We start from the raw sequence: 19,286 nt of genomic DNA on the forward strand, positions 1-19,286 counted from the left end.
GGTGGCGGCAGTGGAGGGCATTGTTTTGAAATGCTGGAATGCCTGGTTGCCCATAGTTCTCACTGTTCTTCACTGTCCTATACTGGCATTTATGTTTTTCTCAAATAATGGTAAACAGCTATAAAATAGCCTTCAAATTGCGAAATTTCAATGTACTATCTTTCAGTAATCACAGTGCATCCTGTGGCTTCATACTAATGTGACTGCCAACTAGCTCGTTGTTTATGTACCTGTTCATTTTATAAAGCACACAATAACAAGTTTAGCACAAAATGAACACAATACAACATCAGCTAATTAAGACAAAACTACACTATACAGATTAAACCTCACCAGGTCCGTTTACAGGACAAACTTGTTAACACTCTAACATATTCTGCAGTCATCAAGCCAGTCTAATTGGTATGTAAAATTTCTCATGCAGACTTAATTCTGACACTAAGTAACAGTTTTTTATGATCTCCCTACATGTCTCGTATCCTCATAGGCCAACCTGGGCATGCCCATATGTATTCCATCTGAAGAATACACCGAGTTAACTTTTATTGACTCTCTCATTACACTTTTATTAACTCTCTCATTACAGCAATTCCTTTTGGATGCCCACTTCCTTGCCTGTCCTGGCCAGACCCTCTGCACCTGAACCAGCTGATGTCAGAAGAGGGATACCTCATCTTTCAATCTATAAGGGAGACCATAATTTTGTGGCAACATTTGCCACGAGTAAAGTGTCAGAAGTTAGCAGGGCCATGAGAGATAGTTGGTACACAGTCAGCCCCTTGCATGCCACCCATCGGCTGCCATGACATCAGCACATTCCACAACAACACACTCAGCCAGCCACTGTCCGTCACAGTTCCAAATTACTGCAGCCATGGGGTCGTCGCTTCACCACCCAAGCCACTAATGCCTCACCGTCTTTGCCTCAATATCAATGAGTATTTTAAGTGTTGCTAAAGCATCATTTTACAACTGCCCACTTGCCTAGACAGGGATGCTGAGATGACAGTCTTTGGAGAAGAGAACAGTATTTTTATGTTGTATTTTCTGGGGCAGAGTCTGTGTTTTGTTTAAGTTTTTGCTGTGCACAGCTCATTACCAATTTTAGTGGACAAAAATGCCCACTACCTGCTCGGAAATGGAAAGTACTGCATAGATGGCCGGTAGTGGTCCACTTATAGCCTTGCAGGATAAGATAGCAGCCCATGCCCTTAGGAATCTGGAATTGCAGGAACAGCTGCAAGCAAAAAAAGTCACCATCTGATTGAAAGTAGGCTTAAACACTGGACAACTCTTGATGAGTCCATTACATACGCTGGAATTCCTTCGCTTGTATCACTGTCCAGTGTGCAAAAAAGTTTTCCCACAGTTAACTTCATACCTCCATTCTCAGGGAAGATATCAGAAAATATCAATGAATTTTTGCAGTATGTGTGCAGTGTTGGCCGAATGTGTTCTTGGCCTGATGGATTTCATTGAATACCATGTAGCTAAAGTTGGCTGGAGATGCCTCATTTGAATCAGTACGGAAAGCCAGTAGCTTTGAAGTGCTGACCAAGACATTATCTGACCACTATATCAACAAAAAGGCTGAGAGTTTTTACCATTACAAGCTGTTCACTCTCCATCAGCAGAATGCGGAAGATTTCACTGCTTTTGCCAATTGGATCCAATGAGCTCTACGTCTATTTTGGACAGAGGGAGATATGATATGCTCCCTGAAATGGCAAAGGCAAGAGTTGTGGATTTGTTTAACAAGGGGATAAACTCACAAACTGGCAAAGAAATAAAGGCAATGTCATCTCCGTCTCTATTAGAGACTGTGCACCAGGCACTGATAAGAGAAGATGTTAACTATTTCGTTTGGTAATCTTCTTGTGGGAAAGATTTGTGTCCTGTATTCACTACGGCATCACATTATAGATATTGTACGCTCCCAAGGCATACAACTGATAGGTGTCAGGCCCCCTGCTGTTCGCACTGTACAGAGATCAGTTGCTCACTTGTCAACTGTGTCCATTCACAGAGGATTTCAAGGGTATGGAGAATATAGATTGGGAAATGGGATAGGATCCAGTGTAGCTGGTGCTCTGAGGTCTCATTAAAAACTGTTAATCTCCTTAGTTTTCAGGGATTAAATAAGGTGCCAAACGTGATTGTAAAAGGCAAAATAAAGGAAAAACCAGGAAGAACTTTAATACACAGGGATGCTCAAGTGTGCCTATTACTTTTCTCTCTTGGTGATAAGCAGACATTAAAGCCACCACACTGTCACATCAATGGATTGGGGACAGTAAATATTAGTCTGTTTGGGACATGACATGTTGAGATGGAGACCAGTGAAGGAAAATTTGATGCCAAAGTGTTGGGGAAAAGAGAACAGGATTTTGGTGTTATCCTTGTGAATTATTTCCTATGCTACTTTCACAGAGATCACAACCTGTTCAACTTGGTGACTCTTATGGCCCTGATATAGTGGAGACAGCATTGCTATGGCATAAATGGCCCAGAGGAAAAGGCCTGTTCCCCAAGTTTACACCAAACTGTGTATCTTAGTGTAGGCCTATTAACCAAGTTTACACCAAACTGCACATCTAACTTTAGAAAGTGCAAATCCCTGAAATCATTCATGGTGGAACAGGAATAATTATCTGGGCAGCAACCATGATTCAAGAGACCACAGGAATTATAGTTCTCGTCGATCCACTGACCAGATACAAAGTTCTAGTTCACCTCTGAGTACATGGAAAAAGAGACATTAAATGAGCTGAAAATGTTAATAAAGAAATGTGTATTCTCATGTACTTGGACACAGTTTTGGCATGCAAGAAATAATAATTCCATGTGTAACCATACTGGGCAGTGTGCAAGAAACAGAAGCAGTAGATGCTGAAAAGTTTCAGACCGAAGAAACAGGGTCACAGGAAACTTTAACGTCACAATTGTATTAGAGGACACGGAACGCAATCCATGAGGAATAAAAGAACACTGTCGAACTGAGAAGAATACACACTCATGCCACGTATAAAAAATCAATTGAGAGAGAAATTAATGCATTTATTGAAACAGGATGGGAACCTGTTGTATCTGCTTTACGAGGAAACCGCATGGCTATTTGAGAAAAGAATGTTTTTACCAGTCACACATTTTACACAGAATGAAATTTGAGTGGAGACGCATGGTCGATACCTCAGAAGCCTTACCAAGTCATCTATCATCTGCAGTCCATTGCAGAAAAGAAGCAGTCAATAGCATACAGGTGCATGAATAATTCAGCATTCCTCTAGCGTGTGGCCATCGCCCATTGTCATAATGCCTAAAAAATGTATCGATGGGGAAAAATATACTGCAGTAAATTGACTTACAACAGCTGATAGTTAATCCTCCTCCTTGTTGACAAAAAACTCAACCACTTGGGAAACTGCAAATATTTCACCACACTAGATATGAGGTCAGGTTATCATCAAACAGACTCCAGCCAGCATTGTTGTACCTCCTGGGCTATAAGAATTCCTCAGAATGCCTTCTGGACTAGGAAATGCACCTGCCACTTTTCAGCAGTTCGTAGAGACTTCCTATTATGTGGATTGAAAATACTAAAGAAGAGTACAGTCATGTTTACAAAGTGCAAATCTGAGCCTAAAATTAGAGAAGTGTTTTTCTGAGAAGTCTCAAGTGCAATATCTGGGCCACATTATAAGTTCTGCAGGTTTTAACATGATCCACATCTCACAGAGGCCACTGACGACTTTTCTGCAGCACAAAACATAGAAGAACTACAATCATTTCATAGTTTTGCAAACTATTACTGCATATTTGTGCAAGATTATGCATTAATCACAAAGCCTATGACTAAATTACTGAGAAAGAGAGAATCATCCCATCGGTATGTGATGCAGCAAATGAAAGACATTTGACAAAATCCCCTGCATTAGCTTATTCAGCCTTTAAAAAACCATTCATTTTATTGTGTGATGCCGATTATGCTCTTGGCTGTGGACTAAACCAAGAACAAGATAGTGTTGAGAAACCAGTTGGTTAAGTGTCCCAACAAGTTAACAAAGCAGAAATACACTACTCTGAGACAGTATTATCAGCACCTGGTAAGAGTTTGAAAGAGGCTTAATTGTGGGTCTACATTTGACCAACTGGTTGAATTATGTGACATCCAGATTTGTGGGACATTCGGATGTGACTGTGGCCTGACAATGGGTTGCATGGGTACATGAAGACACGTATACTCATTGTCGAGGTTCCAGATGACCACATCTGACCCAAGGTAAGATTGCCGTACTGTGCACCAAGCACATCATAACCCCTTTTACACCCACACCTGCCATCTGTTAACAAGTAATGGACAACTTGCAACATTGTGTGTGTGATACCACATGATCCGTCACAGGCTAGAAACACCTGTACTAGGGAATTAAAATCCCATGCACATGCTGTCATTAGCGCTACAATGCAAAGGGCTGCTTTTGGGGTGGTGCCATGATTGGGAAAGCGAAGACTGCTGATGAGTGGTGTCACAGTGTCTTCAGTGATGAATTGTGGTTTTACACTACATTTGGTGACCACTGTTGGTGACTATGGTGGCAACCTGGGGAGAGACAGAGATCTCATTCTTTCAATGTTTTGGAGAACAACAGTGGTGGTACTCTTGGCATCACGGTGTGGACAGCGATTGGGTATGACTTCAGGTCAAAGCTGGTAGTGATTGAGGGGACTCTGACAGCACAATGGCATGTCACAGACATACTCGTGTGTTACTTCTCATGTGACAGTATCATGGTGCTATTTTTCAACGTGATATTGCTCATCCACACATGGCATATGTGTCTGTGAACTATGTGATACTGGGGGACTCCTGTGTCTAGCAAGATCCTCAGATCTCTACGCAGTAGAACATATGTGGGACCAGCTTGGATGTCAACACCTTTCCAGTGCCAGTATCCATGATAGCAAAGACTAGTTACAACAGTTGTGAGCCTGCTTGCCTCAGGAGAGGATACAATGGCATTATGACACCCTACCCAACTGAATCAGTGCATAAAACCAGGCCAGAGATGATGCAGTGCCACACTGATATGTGGGGTCATATTGTCAAGTTCTTTCTAAATTTGACTAGATTTTGTAATCACAAAACAACATGACATATCCTCTTGGGCTGTGAATTTTCAATTTGTTTCTTCTTCCCATTCTGGGTGCTGCAGACTTACAGTAGTCACTGATCATGTTGACTTCCACATTTAAAATAACTGAGTAGTCAATTGACACAATGGTCCCTAAAACTTAGTGAGTATTATTGCGAAGTCCGAAGTAAGCCCAGCAACCTTCACCAAAATTCAAAATCCATGTAGTTCAATCAGACAAAGTGGTCATAGCCGAAGTGAAAGAGGCACAGGAAAAAGATGAGGAATTTCAGCAACTTGTTGCCCACTAGAATTTGTGCCCAAAGTTGGTATTTACCATAGCAGGAAATGGGCAACAAACGTCCATGTCACAACTAAATGTTAGTGGGAAGGTCAACTGCATCATACTGAAAGGAATATCTGCCTCTGCATTCCTTGTGCACAGTGTGCACAACAGATTAATCCTAAAATTCCACTGTAAACACTGCCCAAAGCTTCCAGATCCATAGAAATAGTAGCTCTGAACATCCTAGGTGAATTTCTACAAACCCAGCAAGAAAATAAGAATAAATTATCAGTTCTCATGTTTCTTTTTCTTGGTTCCAATCACTGACATGGCAGCAAACAGCATGGGAAACGCATTCCTTATGCATCAGCAGGGACTGGAAAAATTCAGTTTTTGTGACAAATGCAAAATAGATGCGAATTCTGCCACAAAATGCAAAAACGTGAAATCACTTAATAGACATTGTTTCAAAGCGAACTGTATTCAAATCTGCTATTTATCGGAGAAGGTTTGCAATAGCTTTATTTTCTGCATACAACATCGAAATGGAGGCAGTTACTGGCATTGTACGTCATCTGTTGAAGCCCAGTTTGGAAAGATTAGGTGCACAACCTACTTGCAAAATAATATGTACGAACACAACACTGTATCAATGCGCCCAATGATCTGGTGTCGTGCCAGTTGTGGACAGCTGAATGGTCTTTTCAATATACATGTCAGGTAATGCAATGTAGTATTTAACCATGGGACCTAGCATTTTATAAGAAAGACAAGTGTATGTTTGTTTGTTTGTTTGTTAGCTAAACCTCAAAAGATAGTATAATGCGGGCAATTTTAATGTGGCAAATTATGTGTCGGATGTTTTGAACTATGATGTTGTTGTTGTTGTTGTTGTTACTGTGGTGGTGGTGGTGGTCTTCAATCCAGAGACTGATCTGATACAGCTCGCCTTGCTACTCTGTCCTGTGCAAGCCTTTTCATCTTAAAATAACTACTGAAACCTACACCCTTCTGAATCTGCTTTGTGTATTCATCTCTATGATTTTTATCCTCCACACTTCCCTCCAATACTAAACTGGCAATCCCTTGATGCCTCATAATGTGTCCTACCAACCGATCCCTTCTTCTAGTCAAGTAGTGCCACAAATTTCTTTTGTCTCCAATTCTATTCAGTACCTCCTCATTAGTTACATGATTTAACCATACAATCTTCAGCATTCTTCCGTAGCACCACATTTCATAATCTTTTATTCTCTTCTTGTCTAAACTAGTTATCGTCCATGTTTCACTTCCAAACTTGGCTAACACTCCACACAAATATTTTCAGAAAAGACTTCCTGACACTTAAATCTATACTCTATGTCAACAAATTTCTCTTCTTGAGAAATGCTTTTCTTGCCATTGCCAGTCTAAATTTTATATCCTCTCTACTTCAGCCATCATCTGTTATTTTTCTGTCAAAATAGCAAAACTCTTCTACTACATTAAGTGTCTCGTTTCCTAATCTGATTCTCTTGGCATCACCTGATTTAATTCAACTACAGTCCATTATTCTTGTTTTGTTTTTGTTGATGTACATCTCATATCCTCCTTTCAAGACACTGTCCATTCCATTCAGCTGCTCTTTCAGGTCCTTTGCTGTCTCTTACAGAATTACAATGTAATCAGCAAACTTCAAACTTTTTATTTCTTCTCCATGGATTTTAATGCCTACTCCAAGTTTTTCTTTTGTTTCCTTTACTGCTTGCTCAGTATACACATTGAATAACGCCAGAGATAGGCTACAAGCCTGTCTCACTCTCTTCTCAACCACTGCTTCCCTTTTATGCCCCTCTACTCTTATAACTGCCATCTGGTTTCTGTACAAATTGTAAATAGCCTTTCGCTCCCTGTGTTTTACCCCTGCCACCTTCAGAATTTGAAAGAGAGTATTTCAGTCAACATTGTCAAAAGCTTTCTCTAAGTCAACAAATGCCAGAAACATAGGTTTGCCTTTCCTTAACCTATCTTCTAAGGTAAGTCGTAGGGTCAGTTTTGCCTCGCATGTTCCTACATTTCTATGGTATCCACACTGATCTTCCCCGAAGTCAGCTTCTACCAGTTTTTCCATTAGTCTGTAAAGAATTCGTCTTAGTATTTTGCAACTGTGACTTATCAAACTTATAGTTTGGTAATTTTCACACCTGTCAGCACCTGCCTTGTTTGACATTGGCATTATTATATTCTTCTTGAAGTCTGAGGGTATTTCACCTGTCTCATACATCTTGCTCACCAGATGGAAGAGTTTTTTCGTGGCTAGCTCTTCCAACGTTATCAGTAGTTCTAATGGAATGCTGTCTATTCCCAGTGCCTTGTTTCGACTTAGGTCTTTCAGTTCTCTGTCAAACTCTTCATGGAGTATTACATACCCCATTTCATCTTCATTTATGTCCTCTTCCATTGCCATAATATTGCCTTCAATTGCATCACCCTTGTATAGACCCCCTATATACTGTACTCCTTCCACCTTTCTGCTTCTTTCCCTTCTTTGCTTAGGACTGGTTTTACATATTAGCTCTTCATATTCATACCGGTGGCTCCCTCTTTTCCAAAAATCTCTTTAATTTTCCTGTAGGCAGTATCTGTCTTACCCCTAGTGATACATGCTTCTACATCCTTACATTTGTTCTCTAACCATCCCTGCTTAGCTATTTTGCACTTCCTGTCGATCTCATTTTTGAGACGTTTGTATTCCTTTTCACCCGCTTCATTTACTGCATTTTTATATTTTCACCTTTCACCAATTAAATTCAATATGTTATGTTCGCTTGCTTTATTTCTTCATTGATGGAAGTTCAACACTAATTTCTGTAAATAATGTAGCCGACAGTGCTCAGTTGTGTTTCACAGTTCTTTACTTTCACTGTTCACAACCCCCCAATTTTACACAGTTAATCTGGCCAGTTCACTATTGGTTAACTTTTGAAAAGCCTTATCAATAGTTTACAGGCAAACATCAGCATACTGCTACAATAGTTTGGTGTTGAACAACTATGAGCAGTAAATATGTAACGACGCAGTTCTTGCAGAATCATACAGTACGTATTGAACAGACAACTGTCATTGTTTTAACACACAGATTATTTGTCTTACACTTATTTCACTGTTAAGTTGATGCATTATTGTTGATCTAACCAATACGGCTTCCTTGTCTGAAAATTGGCTGTGGATTGACTGTCTTGTGACCAAAATTCAGGCCATTATATATATCATCACAATAATAGGCACTGAAACTATACACTGTTCAATGTTTAAGTCACAGAAATTAAAATTAAAACATAAGTCATCAAATTTTCTGAATATATCAAAAAATTCCATCTTTTTAACAGTTTCTTCTACTAGAAGAGTTAAGCCGAATTATTTGTTTAAATGATGAAATTAACAGATATATTTATAAAAACAATACTTTTGGCAAAACTGGTAATTACTTCGGAATTAATGAAGGGCTGGCTTTGCTAATACATATTTGAATAGTGCCAGACACTTTAAGGATACTAGTACTACACCATCCAAATGTTCATAATTAGTACAGAATTTACATTTGTTTGTAAGTCAACAATAGAATTTAAGTTCCAAAACAATTACTTATTTCACCCTATAACGAAAGATATTAACCAGGAATAGTCAAAATAAATTAGGAAATTACACAAAACTAAGCACAAAATTAGATCTGGTGCTATAGTCTTTAAAACTGAGGGCCAACCTTTCCCTTTTATGAAAGTGCAAATTATTCTCACATATGTTATTAGTAATTAGATCAAAAATGAAAAAAATGAGTTTAAGGAGCAGATGGCAAAACAAAAGAGAAAGTAAAAAGATCCCAGTTTGATTTGTCACAGGTATCTCTTCTGTTACCCATAGATTTCTATTAACCCTCGTCTTTTTACCTACTTGATCCTCTGCTGCCTTCACTCTTTCATCTATCAAAGCTATCCATTCTTCTTCTACTGTGCGTCTTTCCCCTGTTCTTGTCAACTGTTTCCTAATGCTCTCTCTGAAATTCTCTACAGCCTCTGGTTCTTTCGGATTATCCTGGGCCCATCTCCTTAAATTCCTATCTTTTTGCAGTTTCTTCAGTTTTGGTCTACAGTTTATAACCAATAAATTGTGGCCAGAGTCCACATCTGCTCCTGAAAATGTCTTACAGTTTAAAACCTAGTTCCTAAATTTCTGTCTTACCATTATATAATCTATCTGAAACCTTCCAATGTCTCCAGGTCTCTTCCACACATATAACCTATTTTCATGACTCTTAAACCACATATTATTAAGTTACACTCTTTGCAAAATTCTACTAGGTGGCTTCCTGTTCCATTCCTTACCCCCAGTCCATATTCCCCACTACTTTTAACTTCTCTTCCTTTTCCTACTATTGAATTCCAGTCCCCCATGACTATTCCCTGAACTCTGACTAATTACCACTAGAGGTCGGGCCTGAACTACGTCACTGACAATACTCTGCTGACTTCAACTAACAATTGAGCGGTAGCCATCCCCAAATACTTTGTGTAGTACATTACTTGTTTTCTTTTCTTATTTTGAAATACATGACGCGATTAATCCCAGTCCATCACGGATTTCGATTATGGCTCTTACAACACCAGAAGAGATCAACAATCCATGTGGCATTGTGTCGGTACTGCTCTAGGCTGGCCCCCAGCGAAATGAAGGCGGGGTTTGTTTCCCCATACCACTCATTCCCCTGTGGCGGTCAAAATTCTCATCTGCTTACACTTGTGGCCATCTGCAACAACAGCCTGCAGTGCCCGGCCTTTGCACTACAGCAATTGCAAAACAAAATTTGTAATGTTTTTCAATGGTGCTGAAATTCTCCCCATAACTTTAAAATCAAGTTGCTGTATGCTCGGTTCTACTACTGTGCTAAGTGCCTTGTCAATTCTATCTGTAGCATTGTCAAGCATGGGTCGTAGTTCTATGAATACCCGTGAAAACAGAAAATTAGTAGTCAGTAGATTTTTTGATCTTCAAATTGGGTGAGAAAAGACAAATAATATCTGGAAATACCTTATATTGGAGATGCATTCACTTCACTGGCAGGAAAATGCTGCTCCTTTTGAACAGAACAATCGTTTTTGAAAGCTTACATACAGCCAAACGAAGAAAACAAAGGCCATTTCGGAAGAAAAATGGTTTTGAAGTTTGTGGAAAAGCAAAAATTCCAGTCAAAAAGTGCATTCCAGTCAAAATGTGAATTTTGCCAAAAACAGATGCTACATTTTCTGGTCCCTGTGCAATTGGTTCTACCTTTTGGAAGTCCGGACACAGTACACACAGACCAAGGGACAAATTTCATAGCTTCATTATTCATCTAAGTTGTAAGCTTCTGAGAATCAAGAAATTGAGGACAACCCTTTTTCATCCTAAAGCAAAATGAAAAGAGAAGCATGTAACAAAACCATAACTAAGATGATTTCTTATGACATCAAAAAACCTACAAGGCTGGGCTAGGTATCTGCTGTACCTTATCGGCTTACAACTGTCAAATCCACAAGCAGACTGGCCTCACTCTCTGGCACCAGTTTTCAGCTAGTTATGACATGATCCTTCTCCTACTCTCCTTATTTCTCACTTTTTATTCTGACAAGAAAAGTAACTTCTTTTCATGACACCACTGGCTGGTTGATGGCCTCAAATGTTGACCTGGGCATGCCCGTATGTATTCCATCTACTGAATACAATGAGCCAACTTTAAACTAACTCTTTTATTTAAAAACTCCTTCTGATGCCTACAGCCCGGACTGTCCAAGTCAGATCTCCCTCTGACCCTGAACAAATTTATGGGGGCAAACTTCTGTACACTCACCACATATTTCTACTGTTTCCGTGTTTGCTTTCCCTGAAATAAATTTTTTCTGTAAAAAACAACTGATACTAAAATGCAACATGTGGGCTGGAACATAAGTAATCACATCAGTAATGACATTCACTAACTCTTGGGCAAGTGAGCATTTTGGATGGAGCAGGTGGGGTGAACACAAAGACACAAACTGAAGGGATACTGTGAAGCTTAGGGACTGTGATACATAGAAAGGGAGCAGAATAGAAATATTATTCCAGGAAAAGCTTGCCATGCTGGTGGTAGACCGTATATCTACACACACAAAGATGTTTAGGAGGCAGAACTGTAGAGGAATGTTTCTCTTGCTCTCCTATTCTTTCATTCACCAGTCCTGTTCGCCCCATATGGGTAGGGTCTCCACCCTCCACCCCCCACCCCCTGCTCTCTCTCTCTCTCTCTCTCTCTCTCTCTCTCTGTGTGTGTGTGTGTGTGTGTGTGTGTGTGTGTGTGTGTGTGTGTGTGTGTGTGTGTTTTATGTAAAACTTTTTTATATGTCTACCTACTGTTCAGTGTCTTCGTTATGTGTTTGTTTTTAAAATGTCCATTCTACTACACTCATGTTCACAAAAAAAACAGAACACTTTGAATGACTAGAGATAACACATTCATATTCACAGGAAATGTACATTAGTATGTTTTGTAGATATGATTAACATTTCAGTCACCTTAATTCAGCATGCATCCTGTAGCCTAGTATGCACAGGGTCTCCCACAGGCCCTGAAAACCCTTTCCCATGCAGGATGCCATCCTGTGGTATAGCCATCTGTGCTGTGTTCACCTGGTTCCAAAATTCATCTGTGGTGGCTGGCATTGGGTCACAGCACACATTCTCAATTGGTGACAAGTCTGGTGGGGCAGGGCAAAAAACTGACATCCTGTAACACCAGAAGACATGTGTTCATGCAACAACATGTGGTTGTGCTCTGTCTTGCTGAAAAATGATGTCTGTAGTGATGTTGCAGAAAGGGTATGGCCACGGGTCACGGGATGTCTTTCTCATAGGTCACACTGGTCGCAGTGCGCTGAACATGAAACCAACTGTGATTTATGGTTGTACCCAATAGCACCCCGCCCCATAAGGCCTCAAGTTGGTGCTGTAAGTCTTGTGTGAATGTAGTGATTGTGATGCCGCTCCATCTGTGGTGAACCAAAATCCCGCCATAATTTTCAAACAAAGAGAATCTGGATTCATCTGAAAACACCACCTGCCCCCCCCCCCCCCCCCCCCAGAGACATCCCATACACCATTGCTGTCCAGCATGTTTCTGCACATTCGTCAAAGGTAGGCGGAGAAATGGATGACACACAGGTAACTCGTGCTGTAATAAGTGGAGACGGACTGTTATCCCTGATAGTGTACAATATGTTGCACTGTTCCACTGTTGTGTCAGAGCCGAGGAGGATGGAGATCTCTCTTGCAGTGCCATTTGAGCTGCTGATCTTCTTGGGGGACAGTTCGCGTGGTGCGTCCTGACCCATCGTGTCATGTTCTCCAGCCTTTTGTGAACCATTCAGCAAACACCCTTTGCACTGCTGAAACATTTCATCCCACATGAGCAGCAGTTTCCCAGATGGATGCACCACATTCTCTCATGCCAATAATACACCCTCTTCCAAACTCATTGATTTAATGATATGATTCATGCAAATGACTATGAGGTACTGTGCACATCTGTTCAAGTCACACTGATCCAGCTAACTTTGGTCTATAGCAACAACGAGAGCCACAGGCACATTTTAACAGTAGGTGGTATTGCACCATGATATCGATGTTGACCCTGAACTTGTGGGCCGACATGGTTCAAATACTAATCATTTCTGCAGAACATACTAATGTGCACATCCTGTGAATATGAACATCCTATATCTAAGTGTTCAAGGTGTTCTTTTTTTCTGAACATAAGTGTACATAAAAGCAGTTTAATTACAATACCTGCAGATAAATGTTCACATAATAACTAATTTTGCAATTATTTACAACACAGAAATTGACACTGGCTGACAAAATTCTGATATTTACCAGTTAAATCACAAGATCTTCAAACCATACTCACATTTCTGTATCAACTTACCATTAACTACCAAAACTCGAAGAGGAACTCTCAGTAGTTTTATAGGGCTGTTTACCCTCTGCATTCCAATAGTTATTTTATAAGAGTATTTCACAGCTTGCCCACGATATGAAGGTGGTGCTTCATTAGGTAGGACTTCACTGTATAAATCTGAAAGGAAAGAGTAACTTTTGTAGGTTCAATGAGAGAAACTCCTAAGCATTGGCATGTTAAATACTATACTTACAAGATTTGCTTTCTCCAGATGCAAGGCGCAGGTCACAGAACAAAATTTTTGGTTTTGTAGAAAGAACTATGTGACCTGTCTCTCCCCGGCATGGTGCAAACGAGGTGGCTGGAAACAACCCATCTACTACCAACAATCACACAAATTTTTGATTACAGACAATGGAAACATAGTAAATGTATACATCACATCTTTTGCAACACTTTACGAGCTGAAAAAAGCTAAGTTACGGTGTGTGTGTGTGTGTGTGTGTGTGTGTGTGTGTGTGTGGGGGGGGGGGGGGGGGGGGAGTTTCACTCATGTCTACAAAATAACTGGTATTAAATATACAAAAAACAAAAAGGAAAATTAGTTAGCATGAAGAGCTAGGGAGTGTAATTTTTTGGACACAGATAAAAAGACTCTTGACTGGAATATTTTTGTCATTTCATGAAAAACATTACTTTGGGTTTTACTACATAATTATATTGCTGTTGTGCCCTCCCCCCACCAAAATAATCTCCATCCCCTCTTTTTGCATTTGACTCCTCTACATCTCTAGTCATATTTGCCTTACAGAAATTTGTTTTGGTTTCATGAATACTTGTTTTCACAATAAATATTCTTTGGTACTTTCAACTAGACTGCTATGTAATAGTCATAACAGACTGCATTCTTTATGTATATATTCTTAACTGTGTTCACTATGAAATATTTCTACATACAGAGCCACCTTCTGTAGTACTCAGCATGACTCCTGCTGTATTTCTGTTTTGTTGACAAGAGACAGCTTGTGGCACAAGACGGGTTGTGTCAATACAGAGCATCAACACTGCTAAATTCATTTGCTGTTTGATGGGTTGGATCCATAGGGCCATTGCTATATGTGGCAGTGATCTACCGTATTTACTCGAATCTAAGCCGTACTTTTTTTCTGGTTTTTGTAATCCAAAAAACCGCCTGCGGCCTAGAATCGAGTGCAAAGTAAGCGGAAGTTCTGAAAAATGTTGGTAGGTGCCACCACAACAAACTTCTGCCGTCGAATATATGTAGTGCTACACAGGCATGCTTTGCAGGCACAAAGATAAATACTGGCGCAAAAAACCTCTGCGTCTTTAAAAAAAAAAATTTGGAAGACAAGCTTTTTTTCTCCGCCCCGAGTTTTGACCACTGCATTTTTATACATTATCCAACCAAGTAAATACAAATTAAGTATAGTTCATCTTCGAATTTAGCAGCATTTCAATGTACTACGAAAATCCGACTGGCGAGACTGTTTGGGATGTTTGTCAATATGGCCAACTCTATGTACTGAATTTTTTGTTACCTCTGAGGAGAGATGGTTGCTAATAGGAACTTTTATGAATTGTGAATCACATGCAATATTCTCTTCACCGTAAGAATAATACGAATATAAACATTTTGCCATGTATTCTTTCGTGTTTGCTGCTATCTCATTTAACCTGTCTGCCTAATTAACTACGAAACTAGAGTGAGACAACAGCAAAGGCAGAAGAATATACATATCATGTCATGTTTATATTCGTATTATTCTTGTGCCTAATAGTGATACAGTCAGAAATGAAGCACGGCAATTGACTAGATTTTTAAATCTAAGATCACTAATTTCTGTGCAGAATGCAATGTACTAAAGAGGCGTCTGCAAAGATTTTCAAACGGAGAAAAATTTTCGCTAAACTCTCGTTCAGAACATCTTCTATCATACGCATTCTATTATTTGGTTCTTGTTGATCATTATCAAAGAAAGCAGCAGTGTAAGTAACAACAAATAGCAGTCTCTTGCCTCTCTCTTTTTTTTCTTTTAATTGTAAGCGGCGGTAGCGTGCACAGAAGCAAGCCATGCCGCGAGCGGCAACAGGCCGTAAACCCAGAATGCAAAAACCAATGCATGACACAGTATAGTAATACATTTTTAGCTTAGCGTGATGTAAACACCTATAACAAAGAGAACGGCACTTATCATATCAAAGAAAAATAAGCAATCAATTCAAACCAGACGAAGCACGTGAAAAAGGAAAGGTACCCGTATAAATACGGACGGAGAGCCTGACGCATAGCAATGGGTACCTGGTATAGCTTAACTGCTAAGCTTACGACTCGAACCAAAATACTGTACCTCATTCGACCTAAATTGTGCCTCATATTACAATGGACCACCATTGTTTCGATTTGGAGGTGCGTCATAAAACTTTTTTCTCCCCTTGAATTTCGAGTCTCAAATTTCAGGTGCGGCTTAGATTCGGGAAAATTTTTTTTCCTTGATTTCGAGTCTCATTTTTCAGGTGCGGCTTAGATTCGAGTAAATACGGTATACAAGGTTGCTGAACAGACGTATTTTTAGAAAGACAATCACACATGTCGTAGTACTAAGATGTTTCCAGTCTAAATGGATACTTCAAACTACAGACATATTTGCAAATAAAAGGAAAGTGACTTCAAAACTAAAGTACAGTATTTGCAGTTTGATGGTACAATTTAAATGGACTAGTAATCAATTAAATTCATATATAGATATTTCCCCAAAACAAAGATATACAGGATTAAACGAGACACAAACTGAATAGTGAAAGTGCTGAGTCATCAACAGGCACACAAACAGAATTAAAATTTTGCTACATTTTGGATGAATTCTTTAACAAGCTAGAATACCTCCCCTCTCCCAAAACCAACCTGTGCAGTTACATTGTGCTCCTGAACACACAATACCAGGGTTGTGTGGGAGTGGAGAGCACTTTTTTTTTTTTTAGTTGGGGCAGCTCTCCATCCAGTTCAGATAATGATAGCTGTAGAAAAGCCAGAAGCATCACTTTAAGATTGGAAGAAATGCCTCCCACAGGTGAGAGTATTAAAAGCCTAGTAGTTAACTGCTGAAGCATTTGCAACAAAGTGTCAGAGTTTGAAGCAATTTTGGGATGCAGTGAAGGTCACATTATACTAGATACAGAGAGCTGGTTGAAATCTGAAATTAACAGCAAAGCAATTTAGGAGGAAAATTTAAGTATTTATCAAATGGATAGACTAATGGGAAATGGATGTGGTTTATTTGTAGCAACAGACAAGAAACTAATATCCACCGAGACAGAAATTGAAGCTGCATGTAAGTTTGTTAGGGCAAGACTCAGTATCAGTGGTGCACATAACATGGTAATTGGATCCTTCTATTGCTCATCCGACTCAACCCCTGATGTAACCAAAAACTTTAGAGAAAACCTCAGTTCACTTGTACATAAGTTCCCCAATCAGACTGTTATCATCAGTGGAAATGTTACAATGTGCCAAGGAGGAATTAGATAGGTGGAAAAGGGTGAAGGGTGGTGGGGAATGGGAACTGGCAGTTGGCAAGAAGGCAGCTAGGAAGAGGAGGTATTTAGACAGTTTTATTTTGCGTATATGCAATAGATTTGACCAACTGTCAGAGTTGAGTGTAGAGGAGCCTCATGTAGCTGTAGATGTAGGGAACATGCAGCAGTCCTCAGTAATTAGGAGGCCTAGGTTAGTTGCAAAGTCTAGCAGAAAGAAGAAGATTCTGCTGCTAGGTAGTTCTCATAGTAGAGGTGTGGGCTAGCAGTTGCAGGAAGTGTTGTGGAGTGAGTACGAGGTCACCAGCATTGTGAAGCCTATTGCAGGGTTGGCTCAAGTGACTCACAGCATATGGGGGTTATGTAGGAATTTTACGAAGGAGGATAAGGGAGTAACAGTGGGTGGAGCAAGGAACAGTCTTGATAGGGACAGGGAATATGATGTAGGTGATGACCTGGTAAAGATAGCTACTCAAACTGGTGGCACTAATGTGCATTTCATGCAGCTGTTTCAGCGTCATGATCGGCCTCACCTTAATGCGGCTGTTAGGCGTGTTAACATGGGCTGAGGAGGGCCCTGATAGCAGAGGGGATGGGTCACATCTTAGTGGTGCCATTTGGGTCTATCAGTAGATTGGGTTTCACTAGACATGGCCTGCATCTCAATAGGTGTGGGAAGGTGAGGCTGGCTAAGCTTATAGGTGACAGGGTAGTGGGTGGTGGTGGAGTCACTCATAGAAAAATTCCTGTAGTAGTTAGTGTTAGAGCTGCACCTTTTTTTAGACTGAAGTCAGCTGATAGGTATATCTGCTTAAAGGAAGTCCCTCTAACTAAGGGCTCACGTTCCAAGGATGTAACGTTTCCAAGTAGAGAAGGAATCAGCATATTTCATCAAAATATAAGAAGTATTATAGATAAAGTTAGTGAACTGCTTATAGATGTTTACTCTGAAATTACTGGTATATCAGAGCACCACTTAAATAATTTGACAATTCAGAGGCTTCCTTTACCAGGATACAGATTAGCTGGCTGTTTCTCAAGGAGTTCCTTGCGAGGTGGGGGAATGGCTATGTACATAAAAAACAGTATTCCATTTGAGTCCATAGATGTATAACGACACTGCACCGAACAGATATTTGAATGTTGTGCAGGGGCAGTTGAATTTACTGAAACTAAACTTATAATTGTTGTTGTTTATAGGTCCTCTAACTCTGACATCAGAGCATTTCTGCTCAAGCTAGAGAGGGTTCTTGATTCACTTTGTAGGAAGTACCAGAAATTAGTTATATGTGGTGACTTCAATATTAATTTTGTATATGATGGTGCAAGATGTTGGTAGATCTCCTAAATTCATATGAGCTAATGCAGACTGTGTGATTTTTTTTCAACTAGGGTGCAGGGGTATAGTAGCACAGCCATAGACAATATTTTTATTCATTCTTCATTTCTAGATGGGCATTCTGTTAGTAAAAGCGTGAATGGCCTTTCAGACCATGGTGCACAAATTTCAACACCGAAAGGCTTTTGTACTCAAACCAATGTCATATTTAATTACAAACTATTTAGGAAAGTTAATCCAACAGCAATAGAAAGTTTTTTAAACCTCATCAAGGAACAATAGTGGCTGGATGTTTACAGTGCTGGTAACATAGATGATAAATACAATGCTTCCCTTAACACATTTCTCATGCTCTTTGAGAGTTGCTTTCCATTAGAATATTCTAAATGGGGTACTAGTGTGGTGTCACCGCCAAACACCACACTTGCTAGGTGGTAGCCTTTAAATCGGCCGCAGTCCGTTAGTATACGTCGGATCCGCGTGTCGCCACTATCAGTGATTGCAGACGGAGCGCCGCCACACGGCAGGTCTAGAGAGACTTCCTAGCACTCGCCCCAGTTAGACAGCCGACTTTGCTAGCGATGGTTCACTGACAAATTACGCTCTCATTTGCCGAGACGATAGTTAGCATAGCCTTCAGCTACGTCATTTGCTACGACCTAGCAAGGTGCCATTACCAGTTACTATTGATGCTGTAAAACATGTACCATCAAGAGTGATGTTCACCAATTATGGATTAAAGTTAAGTATTCCAGCAGCTACGTTCGTTTTTTGTTAGTATAATTCCCTTGTCTTGTTCCAGACCTCACGCCAGCCTGCGTGAGCTTAAGCACGTGCCTTTCGGCTTCCTCCTAGTGGATTGGCTGTCTTGCCAGTCCACAACAACTAGCATTAATAGGCAGCCCGTGTGGCTGACTAGTGGGATAAGGATATCTTGTAGAACAAAGCGGGAATTACATCAAAATGTTAGAAGTAGTCACAATCAAGCTACAGTAGCCCATTACAAACAGTTTTGTAAGGTGTTTAAAAACG

At 40.1% G+C, this 19,286-nt stretch overlaps 1 protein-coding gene across 3 annotated transcripts in view; it reads right to left on the reverse strand.

Annotated features, from left to right (window-relative positions):
- The window catches only part of LOC126469905 (RAB6A-GEF complex partner protein 2), an 82,673-nt gene that overhangs the window by 29,242 nt on the left and 34,145 nt on the right, over positions 1 to 19,286 (reverse strand). The window contains exons 3-4 of one of the 3 annotated variants that reach the window (XM_050097259.1): positions 13,617 to 13,742; positions 13,391 to 13,540 (exon numbers count right to left, since the gene is read on the reverse strand). In XM_050097259.1, coding sequence (XP_049953216.1) covers positions 13,391 to 13,540; positions 13,617 to 13,742 — 276 coding nt within the window. The remainder of the gene's footprint in view (positions 1 to 13,390; positions 13,541 to 13,616; positions 13,743 to 19,286) is intronic. The other 2 variants (XM_050097278.1, XM_050097268.1) reach the window with 2 other exon arrangements.

This window comes from Schistocerca serialis, chromosome 1 (genome assembly GCF_023864345.2).
Source record: "Schistocerca serialis cubense isolate TAMUIC-IGC-003099 chromosome 1, iqSchSeri2.2, whole genome shotgun sequence".
NCBI lineage: Eukaryota > Metazoa > Arthropoda > Insecta > Orthoptera > Acrididae > Schistocerca > Schistocerca serialis.